The 12,459-nt window shown below is 38.4% G+C and overlaps 1 protein-coding gene across 2 annotated transcripts in view; it reads right to left on the reverse strand.

The window, feature by feature from the left end:
* Window positions 1–830: 830 nt before the first annotated feature.
* Window positions 831–12,459, reverse strand: part of gpm6ab (glycoprotein M6Ab) — a 195,619-nt gene continuing 183,990 nt past the window's right edge. For both annotated transcript variants that reach the window (XM_060926570.1, XM_060926569.1), the window contains exons 6-7: window positions 10,725–10,790; window positions 831–1,101 (exon numbers count right to left, since the gene is read on the reverse strand). In XM_060926570.1, the coding sequence (XP_060782553.1) occupies window positions 949–1,101; window positions 10,725–10,790 (219 nt within the window). In that variant the 3' untranslated portion in view covers window positions 831–948. The remainder of the gene's footprint in view (window positions 1,102–10,724; window positions 10,791–12,459) is intronic.

Consider the following 12,459-nt stretch of genomic DNA (forward strand, 5'->3'; position numbering starts at 1 on the left):
TTTTAACATATTATTTTGGAGTGATTTCTGGCAGAAGAATTTCCTTTGGGCTTAATAAAGTTTTATCTTATCTTATCTTATCTTATCTTATCTTATCTTATCTTATCTTATCTTATCCGCACAATCAAATTCCCATCTCATCCGAGAGCATGTAAATTTCAGTCGAACATTTTAACAAGCTAAAAAATTTTAAAAAACTCGACTTGGTGTTAGATATTATTATTTTTTATTAATAATATTTTCCAAATTATTACAATCTTAACCACATGATGTATATTTGTGGTAGTATTAGTATTATTTTTTTTGTTTATTAAATATTTCTGTTTTTATACTTTTGCGACAATTTAGATTTTGCGATCTTGCGACGTAACAACTTGGGAGTTTACATAATAGAATTAACCCAAAATTATATTTATTATACTTCGTATATTATCCAGGAAAGCATCAATTTTGCAACATATTGTAAGACCTGCGTAAAATGGGGTGTGTTTCATGTAAATTAGATGAATTTGAGGGTAAATGTGGGTGTGTCAAATGCATACTACATGTAAATAAGGGGCTAGTGGGTGGGGCTTGTGTTTAGGCAGTTGAAGCTGATTCACTTGGATGCTGTATGATCGTGTCACAAATCCGATGTGGATTTATTCAGATTTTGATGCATCGTTGAAGGATAAGAGCCAAGAAAATAACTGACAAGATGCAAAAGAAAAGAGAAAGACACAAACATTCAAAAGCAAAAAAAATAAAATAAAATAGTACTGGAAAAATAAAACAAGTGTGTGTAAGTCCATCCTGGTGCTGATCCTCTAACCAATCAAATTCATTACGTGTTTACATTGTGTGTGTGTGTGTGTGTGTGTGTGTGTGTGTGTGTGTGTGTGTGTGTTCTTCAGGGAAGGGAAAGGGCATGCTTGGGATTGTGTATACATGTGTATATTTGTGCGTGGTTTATGTGTAGGCGTTGAGGCGCTCTTTGGAGCGAGTGGAGTGGATATCATGGAGCTCCTGCTCCTCCTTGCTCTTGATGTCTTCATACTTCTGCATGCGGCACGCGTCCTTCACGTAGGCCCAATTCGCTGCCAAGACCATCAGGTAGTGCACCTGCGTCAACAGAGCCGCCACGCCGGCCACCAACACGGGGTTAGTATGCAACACAGGGACGTTACTGCACTCAAAAATGTAAAAAAGTTTAGATTGTTATAATAACAAACACTTCAGGATGCAGGTCATGATCCAGGAGAGTTAATACGCATCATCGTCTCAGAAGGAATGTGACGGAGGAAGGACACGGGATGGGAAGTGTTTAGCTCATTTATACCACTTAAGTTACCATCAAAACAACAATCGAGTTACTGATTATATCCAAACGGAGGGTGAGTTCATGAGGTTAAGTTTTGAAGGATTCCTTGCTTACTTTTACTGGAGAACGTGGTGGTTCCCCTCGCCCAACTGGTCCACCATGATGGCATCGATACTGAAGACAGTCATGATGCTTACAAGGCAAGGGTTTGATATTTTGTAAAATAGCAATGGTTTGAAATTTGATGATACTACTGAACCTGATATGATACGATATGATTGAAATATGTAAGGTAACGATACAATATTTGATTAGAACACTGAATCTGCTATGATATGATATCATATAGCATGATACAGTCTTGATGTTGATTTTCAAGGCAATGATTCAATATTTGACAATACTACTGAACCTGATATGATAAGATTTTGTTTCTTTAGCTAATGGGACATTTGATGATACTACTGAATCTGCTGCAGTATGTTACAGTATTTGATGATACTACTGAACCTGCTGCAGTATGAAACGATAATTGACGATACTACTGAATCTGCTGCAGTATGAAAAGATATTGGGTGATACCACTGAAGCTACTGTAGTATAATACACTATTTGACAATGCTACTAAATCTGCTGCAATATGAAATGATATTTGATGATACTACTGAACCTGCTGCAGCATGATACACTATTTGACGATATTACTAAACCTGCTGCAGCATGATATGCTATTTGACGATACTATTGAATCTGCTGCAGTATGATATGATATTTGACGATACGACTGAATCTGATGCAGTATGATATATTTGAATATACTACTGAATCTGCTGCAATATGATATGATATTTGAATATACTACTGAATCTGCAGCAATATGATATGAGATTTGAATATACTACTGAATCTGCTGCAATATGATATGATATTTGAAGATACTACTGAATCTACTGTAATATGATATTTGAAGATACTACTGAATCTGCTGCAATATGATATGATGTTTGACAATACTAGTGAACCTGCTGCAGTATGAAAAGATATTTGGCGATACTACTGAATCTGCTGCAATATGATACGCTATTTGACGATACTACTGAATCTGCTGCAGTATCAAATGATAATTGATGATACTACTGAATCTGCTGCAGTATGAAAAGATATTGGGTGATACCGCTGAAGCTGCTGTAGTATAATACACTATTTGACAATACTACTAAACCTGCTGCAATATGAAATGATATTTGATGATACTACTGAACCTGCTGCAGTATATGATATTTGACGATACTACTGAACCTGCTGCAGTATGAAACAATATTTGATGATACTACTGAATCTGCTGCAGTATGATACGATATTTGACGATACTACTGAATCTGCTGCAGTAAGATACACTATTCGACGATACGACTGAATCTGCTGCAATATGATATGATGTTTGATGATATTACTGAACCTGTTACAGTATGAAAAGATATTTGGCGATACTACTGAATCTGCTGCAGTATGATACACTCTTTGACGATACTACTGAACCTGCTGCAGGATCAAATGATAATTGATGATACTACTGAATCTGCTGCAATATGATACGCTATTTGACGATACTACTGAATCTGCTGCAGTATCAAATGATAATTGATGATACTACTAAACCTGCTGCAATATGAAATGATATTTGATGATACTACTGAACCTGCTGCAGTATATGATATTTGACGATACTACTGAACCTGCTGCAGTATGAAACAATATTTGATGATACTACTGAATCTGCTGCAGTATGATACGATATTTGACGATACTACTGAATCTGCTGCAGTAAGATACACTATTCGACGATACGACTGAATCTGCTGCAATATGATATGATGTTTGATGATATTACTGAACCTGTTACAGTATGAAAAGATATTTGGCGATACTACTGAATCTGCTGCAGTATGATACACTCTTTGACGATACTACTGAACCTGCTGCAGGATCAAATGATAATTGATGATACTACTGAATCTGTTGCAATATGAAACGATATTTGATGGTTTGGTCCTAGCTGAAGCCAGCTTGTATTGGTTTGCTAATAAACAGATCAGGTATCAATAGCAAACCTGATATCTAATATTAGCCAAAAAGATAAACATAAATAGGTAGCTAGCTAATATTCCCAAAGATAAGGTGGGCTATTAGATGATGCTAGCTTGATTTAAATGAGTTATGTTTGGACTAGCTGAATGTTAATATAATAGTGTATCTTATTTTTAATTAAAGTATTAAATGAGCTCACTGTACACTGCAGTCATTAAACAGCAAACTAGCTTATTAGTGGAACTTGAACTGGGTTCTCCAGTGGAACCGGCTCGGCAGGTGGACCACCACGTCACTATTCTGGATACAGGAAGTGGAAACAGGAACACATAGAAGCCTGGGAAGTTTTTTTTTTTACTTTTTTTTTTAATTTAAGGTAATTAAGGGGATGTCGTTAGGACTGGGGATCAGTTCCGTGTCTGCGTGTCATGGCCCAAGGGGTCAACATCCCAGACCAAGTGTGTGTGAGGTGAAGGACTGTGGAGTGGGCGGGGCATCAGAACCGCGTGCAGTATCTTCCCAGGCTCTGAGTGACCAGTGTGACGTAATTACGCACGAGGACAGAGCTGGACACCATCTGTCACATGACCAATGACATCATACAGACACACAGGACAGAGAAAGAGGACGAGTGTCACTACATCATGTTGAAGAAACTGAAGACAAATACATTCACACATGTAATGTCAACAAAAATGTGTTTCTGTTAGTGTCTGATTATCCTCAATATTAGTATCAATAATTTAAATAAAAATAATATATATATATATATATATTTTTTTTTTTTTATATATATAATTCATAGCATATATAATAATATAACTGCTATTTTCTCTAGATACATGAATAGATACATGTGTAAAATAATTCAAAAAATTACTATTAAATGGAGATTAAAAAAATCCAAAGTAGTGCATAAAAATAAAGAATAATATTTTATTTGATATGTTTTATTTTACTCTGGTACTATATTTAAGATTTTGGCATTTGATGTTTATTTACGAGTAAATATTTTTATTAATTATATATTTTTTATATTTATTACAGAATATATATATATATATTTTTTTACTTTAATATTTTAACTACTTTTTACTAGTTTAATTTTAGTTGAAAAAGTTGTAATAAAAGAAAATTAAAGCACAGCAGGCTTTTGATCTTTTTTAATTAATTGCTTTATTAATTAGTGATTTTGATTCTTTTTTTATAAATCACTGTGATTATTAGATCAGTGTGTTTATTTGTTCGTACAGTATTGTGCAAAAGTCTTTTTTCAAAAGGCTCGGAATTGTGTAAAAATATTTAATTAAGAGTTCGTGAATACAAGCAAATACTAAATAGTAGTAAACAGTAAAACAATAGATAGATAGATAGATAGATAGATAGATAGATAGATAGATAGATAGATAGATAGATAGATAGATAGATAGATAGATAGATTCAAATATTAAATAAATAAAACTGCATCAGGTATCTTAGTTACACTGTCATATCTTGCTTTCATTACAAAGTTCTCTGTGACAAATTTTTCTGGGAAATTAATGTTTGTAAATCAAAAAGCAGCTACGATTCTCAGGCTAAAGACAAAAATACACAGGATTTTAAACAAATAATAATTTACAAAAAAATTACAAAATTTCTCTCGGACTTTCAGGGTGGGAAAGACTTCTGTACAGCACTGTATATTTATTCAAAGATGTATATGTTTTATGTATATGTTTTAAATATGTATTTAAATATTTTTAAAATGTTGGGGTTGTGTGTGTGTGTGTGTGTGTGTGTGTGTGTGTGTGTGTGTGTGTGTGTGTGTGTGTGTGTGTGTTCATGTTGTACCTCACACACAGCTAATTGCTGTCGTTTAATGATTATAGTCTCCTTTGTGTTCAGGCTATAACACACTGTTTTACACTTTAATCAGCAAACAGCTGACATTATGTTTTTAAATAATAATGAAAACAGACTGTACGGACACTAGGTGGCGTCTTTTCACTGTAAACACTCAGAGCAGGACGCAGTGCTGAGGTGGTGATGTAATTATATAATAAACCTAACACAAGTATGACTGTAGGGTTAACACACTGTAGAGTGTGTGAGAGAGAGAGAGAGAGAGAGATTTAGGTCACTGTGTTTCTCTGGCCACCAACACACACACACACACACACACACACACACAGGTTTACCCTATCCTAAAGATAAGCACACACCCAGCAACACACAAACACCCACATAGACCCACACACACAAATATCCAACACACACACACTTATGGACATGTGCACACTCACACATGCTTATGCACACATTCAGGGCATGCATATAAATATGCACGTGCGCGCGCGCACACTTTTTTTCACTTTCTTCTCTTCTCCTCTCCTCTGTTTCCATGGCAACAGCACCCCATGCATTTTAAATGCAGAGCATTCCTCTTTCTCCATCACCCTGCTTCTCTCTCTCTCTCCTTCGTTCATACATACCCTCTCCTCTTTCTCTCTCATACTCTTTCTCTGATACACACTCTCGCTTTCTCTCTCTCTCTCTCCCTCTTTCTCTGTGATACACTCTCTCTCCTCTTTCTCTCTCATACACACACCCTCGCTTTCTCTCTCTCTCTGCCTCTCTCTCTCACACTCTCTCTCTCTCTTTGTCTCTCTCTCTCTCTGCTATCAATCTGGACAGACCAAGAGCTCCGGCTTCACACAGGGCAATAATCATCACTGAGCATCAGACACTGCACACAGTATAGATATACTACACACACTACACGCACTATACACACTACATTCACTGTACACACACTACATGCACTATACACACACTATACACAATACGCTCTCTGTAAACACACTACGCACACATCATACACACATACTACATGCATTATACACACATTATAAACAGTACACACATACACACACACTATACATTCATTGTACGTACACTATACACAGACTACACACATTATACACACTACATACACTATATAGACACTACACACACACACTCGATGGATGACATGCACTATACATACACTACATGCACTGTAAACACTATGTGCACTATACGCACACTATACATGCTCCACACACTGCACACACTATACACCAGTGTTGTAGTCAAGTCACTAAACCTTGAGTCCGAGTCCAGTCTCGAGTCCCCAGTGTTCAAGTCCGAGTCAAGTCCAAGTCATTCAAAACAAATTGAGTTCAGTCCAAGTCGAGTCCACTATTGATCCGAGCTGAGTCTGAGAACGAGACTCCAACCGCACCATGTGACGGTGGCTGTTTTAGCATCATTAACATGAGTTTGTTCCTGAACATGGTGTATGAACAGGTGAATGTGCTTCTCTTTATCAGGGAGCGTGAAGTATTCTTTCAGAGATGGCTGGGAGACGGATGTAAGTGCAGAAGGTGTGTTTATTAATACAAGTGAAGACAGTAAACAATGCAGAACAGCAGGCAAAATCATAAAATGGTGAAACAGGCAATAGAGGGCTCTGAGATGATGCTAAAAATAGTAACACTGCGCGTGCGCGGCCATCTTGGAAGTCACTCGCTCCAGAGCGCTCATAGAGTACACATCATAGAGTACACATTTAGCAATTCGTTTCCGTGTTAGAGGGCTTAAAAGCTTGGATTTTTTAAGAATTTAGACATCTGAAGTGATGGAGCACTACTGTGAAAGTTTGGATAAGCAGGCACGGGAGCGTTATGCTGAGAAGGTACGTTTCATTGGGAATGTAGATCCATACACTGTTAGTGAGAAGGAATGGAAAGCTGACCCCAGCTTGTTGCCGCATTTAACATACATAGATCTTGTGAACTATCTAGTGTTTCACCCAAGTCCATTTTGTGAACTAAAGGATTTCCAGAACTACAAGAGCATGGAAGCATACGTCAGATTTGTGTCCGGTTGGGTCCATTACTCTAGGCCTGGATCTTAAATGCCATTTGATGCAACAATGCACTGCAGTAGACATAAGCTACCTAATGTGACAAATATATCCATTAATCATTGCTGAAAGTACATAGAAAAGATAATAGTTTATTTTAGTAACTATGAAATTCAAGACAATTTAACCTACCTGTCACAAAGTGATCAGAACAAATCCGGATACAGTCCAGTTTTCCTAAATTTGATCGGGTGATGGCAGCCAGCTACTGTCGTCTCCTCCGCTCGCTTTTCTCCTGTGCTGCAATTCCCTGGTTAGTCACGACTTTGGGGAGTCTGTAGAAGCTTTTGCTACCCTTTTCCCCTCGGTTACTACAGCCAACAATGACGCACGTATTCGGCATTGTCACCCCTTTTTGCTTCGCTAGACAACAATGCACTGACACAGCGACCTTTGACTTCCAATATGGCCGCTGCCAGGTGCGCGCTGATCTCGAAGCACTCTATAGGTCGAGTGAGGCACAAACAGGCTATCGTAGACTCGGCAGAATCAAAGATGAGAAACAGGAAATCAGGGATCAGGAAACCAAACAAGGAAATAAGGCTCGGTAACATGTCAGCAATGCAACTCAATACTTCGCAAAGTAAGTGCGTTTTCACAATTTTTATATCGGCGTGCTGATTGCGCCTTAATCCTGTGCAGGTGTCAGTCGTTTACAGCGTGCGTGAGAGTCCGCTTGGTGCATGCGTTGTCCAAAGCACGCCCGAGAGTCTATCTGATGCATGCGCCAAGGCGCGCAGGTGTGACACTCTTGCACGAAATTAGTACAAAAATTAATGTACATATAAATATCTTACGCCAAATTATTAGGGCATGTTACAAAAAATAAAAGAAGAAATCTGAGTCCTCGTCTCCAATTTACAAGTCTGAATGCAGTTAATGCACGAGTCCGAGTCATCAGTGCTCAAGTCCAAGTCGAGTCAAGGGTCCTTAAAATTAGGGCACGAGTCGGACTTGAGTACTACAAGCTTACAACACACTACACACACTGTAACTCACACAATCACTATACACTCACTGTAACACACTATACACACACACTACACTACCGTTCAAAAGTTTGGGGTCACTTTGAAATGTCCTTATTTTTGAAAGAAAAGCCCTGTTCTTTTCAATGAAGATCACTTGAAACTAATCAGAAATCCACTCTATACATTGCTAATGTGGTAAATGACTATTCTAGCTGCAAATGTCTGGTTTTTGGTGCAATATCTCCATAGGTGTATAGAGGCCCATTTCCAGCAACTCTCACTCCAGTGTTCTAATGGTACAATGTGTTTGCTCATTGCCTCAGAAGGCTAATGGATGATTAGAAAACCCTTGTACAATCATGTTAGCACAGCTGAAAACAGTTGAGCTCTTTAGAGAAGCTATAAAACTGACCTTCCTTTGAGCAGATTGAGTTTCTGGAGCATCACATTTGTGGGGTCGATTAAATGCTCAAAATGGCCAGAAAAATGTCTTGACTATATTTTCTATTCATTTTACAACTTATGGTGGGAAATAAAAGTGTGACTTTTCATGGAAAACACAAAATTGTCTGGGTGACCCCAAACTTTTGAACGGTAGTGTACATGCACTGTAAACACACTATACAGAAGATAGATGACAGAGACGGACAGAGCTGTCCTTTTCTGTCATAAAGATAAAACATGAGAAAGACATGTTGAGAGAGAGAGCGGAAAAGAGAGATTTATAGAGAGAAAGAGAGACAGACAGAAAGAGACAAAGTGACAATGACAAGATAGATTGTGATAGTATAGAGGATTATAAAAGAAAGAAAGAGATTAATAAAACACAAACACAGAAAACAAATAGAACAGTAAATAAAGATGAAAACAGATGTAGGAGGAGGGGATACATCACTAACCTGGACATTAGACTCAGATTTTTATTCATAATTATCTGATGGACAAGTACCGGTAGCTTCAATTCAGTAACTGGTGGACCTTTTCCAACTTCTAAAAAGTATAGAGAGTGAATCGAGAGTTTTTTTTTTATAATTTTATATTTATGTTTAAACGTAACACACCCCAGTTGGCTCGTGTATATTCATTGCTTGTTCTGAAATCTCACCAAACTGCAAACCTGCTAAATTCTGAATGAACTAAATGAACTCTCAGATTTAGACCCCGTCCACACGTAGCTGGGTATCTGCTAAATCGAAGATATTTTTCGACGTTTTGGCCTGTCATCCACATGAAAACACATCAAAAATGAATATTTAAAAAAAAACTCCAGGCAAAGTGAAGATTTTTGAAAACTCCGTGTATGCCTTTTCGTGTAGACAGAGATAACCGGAGTTTTGCGTTTTATAACGTCACAATCTGCGCCAAAAAAATGACAACAAATCTGCCCTGACGTCAAACGTGCGACCTTTGTTTACTGCAGAAGCCAGATTAAGCATGGACAAAGAGTAATGGATCGGAGTAGTGCCTTGAAAGCGTTAATTATTGTGCAGGTGCTATTTACATGTTTAATTTTAGAAGCCCAACTACTGCTCCAAAAACAGGGTCAATATGTCCACATATGCTCTGACAAGATTCCCAATCAACGTTTTCTTGCGTCTTTTGAAGTTTATACTCCAAAATTGTGTTTAGAAGCAATTCTGTCTCCGAGTCTGTCCAGACGAACGAGCTTGGCGCCATGTTTTATGTTTAGGCGGAAGTGACGCCTTTAGAGGGCTATTCTGATGTGATTAGGGGGTAGGATTTGGGGAAATAATGCCATCTACAGGTTTGGAATGCTTATGAATGTGATTGAAAACGCAGATGTTCGGTTATGTGTGGAAGGGATTTTTTTCGAAGACGAGGTGGTGTGGATAAAACATTTTTATAAACGAAGGGGGGGAAAATGTTCGGTTTTAAAAATACCCGGCTATGTGTGTACATGGCCCTAATCTTCACTTGAAAAATGAATGAACGCAACAGACACAATCCTAACTGGTGCCTTTTTCATTGTATTATTATTATTTTTTCCTTTTTAATGATGTTCCATGCGACTATTTTTAGCCTGTGTAATCTCATTCCTGTGCAAACACAACAGCAGAAAGAGCACTGGAGTCTTCACTTCCTCATGGGCTAGCTAATGATTTCAGGACTTTTCTGGCCCTGGATAAGGAGAGAAGTGAAGAAGCGTGAAAAGGGAATGATAAAGAGATGAACAGAGTGAGATAGGAAGTGATTAAAGACGTAACAATGAGAGAGAGAGAGAGAGAGAGAGAGAGAGAGAGAGAGAGAGAGAGCTGTAACGAGACTTGCAGAGACAGTACAGAGAAGACCGAGTCGGAGAGAGAGTGATGAAGAAGTGTGATAAAGAGGGAGAGAATGTGTGTGAGAGAGAGAATTATAGAGCGAGTGAGGGAGGATGAGTAATAAACGGGCTCACCATGGCGATGACGGACGCTCCTGCCCCCGCCAGAGCACAGACAAACAAGTGGAATGTCAGATCCAGCTGGAGGACAAGATGAACAAAAGAGAGAGACAAATAAAGACACATCCAGGAAAGAAATTTAAAATCAGACTTGCTATGAGAAAGAACGAAGACAAACAAACAATCTGTTCAGCTGAATTCTCAATTCTGATTGGTCAGGACACGCTGCTTACACTACCGTTCAAAAGTTTGGGGTCACTTTGAAATGTCCTTATTTTTGAAAGAAAAGCACTGTTCTTTTCAATGCAGATCACTTTAAACTAATCAGAAATCCACTCTATACATTGCTAATGTGGTAAATGACTATTCTAGCTGCAAATGTCTGGTTTTTGGTGCAATATCTCCATAGGTGACTACAGTGGTGCTTGAAAGTTTGTGAACCCTTTAGAATTTTCTATATTTCTGCATAAATATGACCTAAAACATCATCAGATTTTCACACAAGTCCTAAAAGTAGATAAAGAGAACCCAGTTAAACAAATGAGACAAAAATATTATACTTGGTCATTTATTTATTGAGGAAAATGATCCAATATTACATATCTGTCAGTGGCAAATGTATGTGAACCTTTGCTTTCAGTATCTGGTGTGACCCCCTTGTGCAGCAATAACTGCAACTAAATGCTTCCAGTAACTGTTGATCAGTCCTGCACACCGGCTTGGAGGAATTTTAGCCCGTTCCTCCATACAGAACAGCTTCAACTCTGGGATGTTGGCGGGTTTCCTCACATGAACTGCTCGCTTCAGGTCCTTCCACAACATTTCGATTGGCTTAAGGTCAGGACTTTGACTTGGCCATTCCAAAACATTAACTTTATTCTTCTTTGACCATTCTTTGGTAGAACAACTTGTGTGCTTAGGGTCGTTGTCTTGCTGCATGACCCACCTTCTCTTGAGATTCAGTTCATGGACAGATGTCCTGACATTTTCCTTTAGAATTCGCTGGTATAATTCAGAATTCATTGTTCCATCAATGATGGCAAGCCATCCTGCCCCAGATGCAGCAAAACAGGCCCAAACCATGATACTACCACCAACATGTTTCACAGATGGGATAAGGTTCTTATGCTGGAATGCAGTGTTTTCCTTTCTCCAAACATAACGCTTCTCGTTTAAACCAAAAAGTTCTATTTTGGTCTCGTCCGTCCACAAAATATTTTTCCAATAGCCTTCTGGCTTGTCCACGTGATCTTTAGCAAACTGCAAACGAGCAGCAATGTTCTTCTTGGAGAGCATTGGCTTTCTCCTTGCAACCCTGCCATGCACACCATTGTTGTTCAGTGTTCTCCTGATGGTGGACTCATGAACATTAACATTAGCCAATGTGAGAGAGGCCTTCAGTTGCTTAGAAGTTACCCTGGGGTCCTTTGTGACCTCGACAACTATTACATGCCTTGCTCTTGGAGTGATCTTTGTTGGTCAACCACTCCTGGGGAGGGTAACAATGGTCTTGAATTTCCTCCAATTGTACACAATCTGTCTAACTGTGGATTGGTGGAGTCCAAACTCTTTAGAGATGGTTTTGTAACCTTTTCCAGCCTGATGAGCATCAACATCGCTTTTTCTGAGGTCCTCAGAAATCTCCTTCGTTCGTGCCATGATACACTTCCACAAACATGTGTTGTGAAGATCAGACTTTGATAGATCCCTGTTCTTTAAATAAAACCGGGTGCCCACTCACACCTGATTG

Source organism: Neoarius graeffei, chromosome 7 (assembly GCF_027579695.1).
Source record: "Neoarius graeffei isolate fNeoGra1 chromosome 7, fNeoGra1.pri, whole genome shotgun sequence".
NCBI lineage: Eukaryota > Metazoa > Chordata > Actinopteri > Siluriformes > Ariidae > Neoarius > Neoarius graeffei.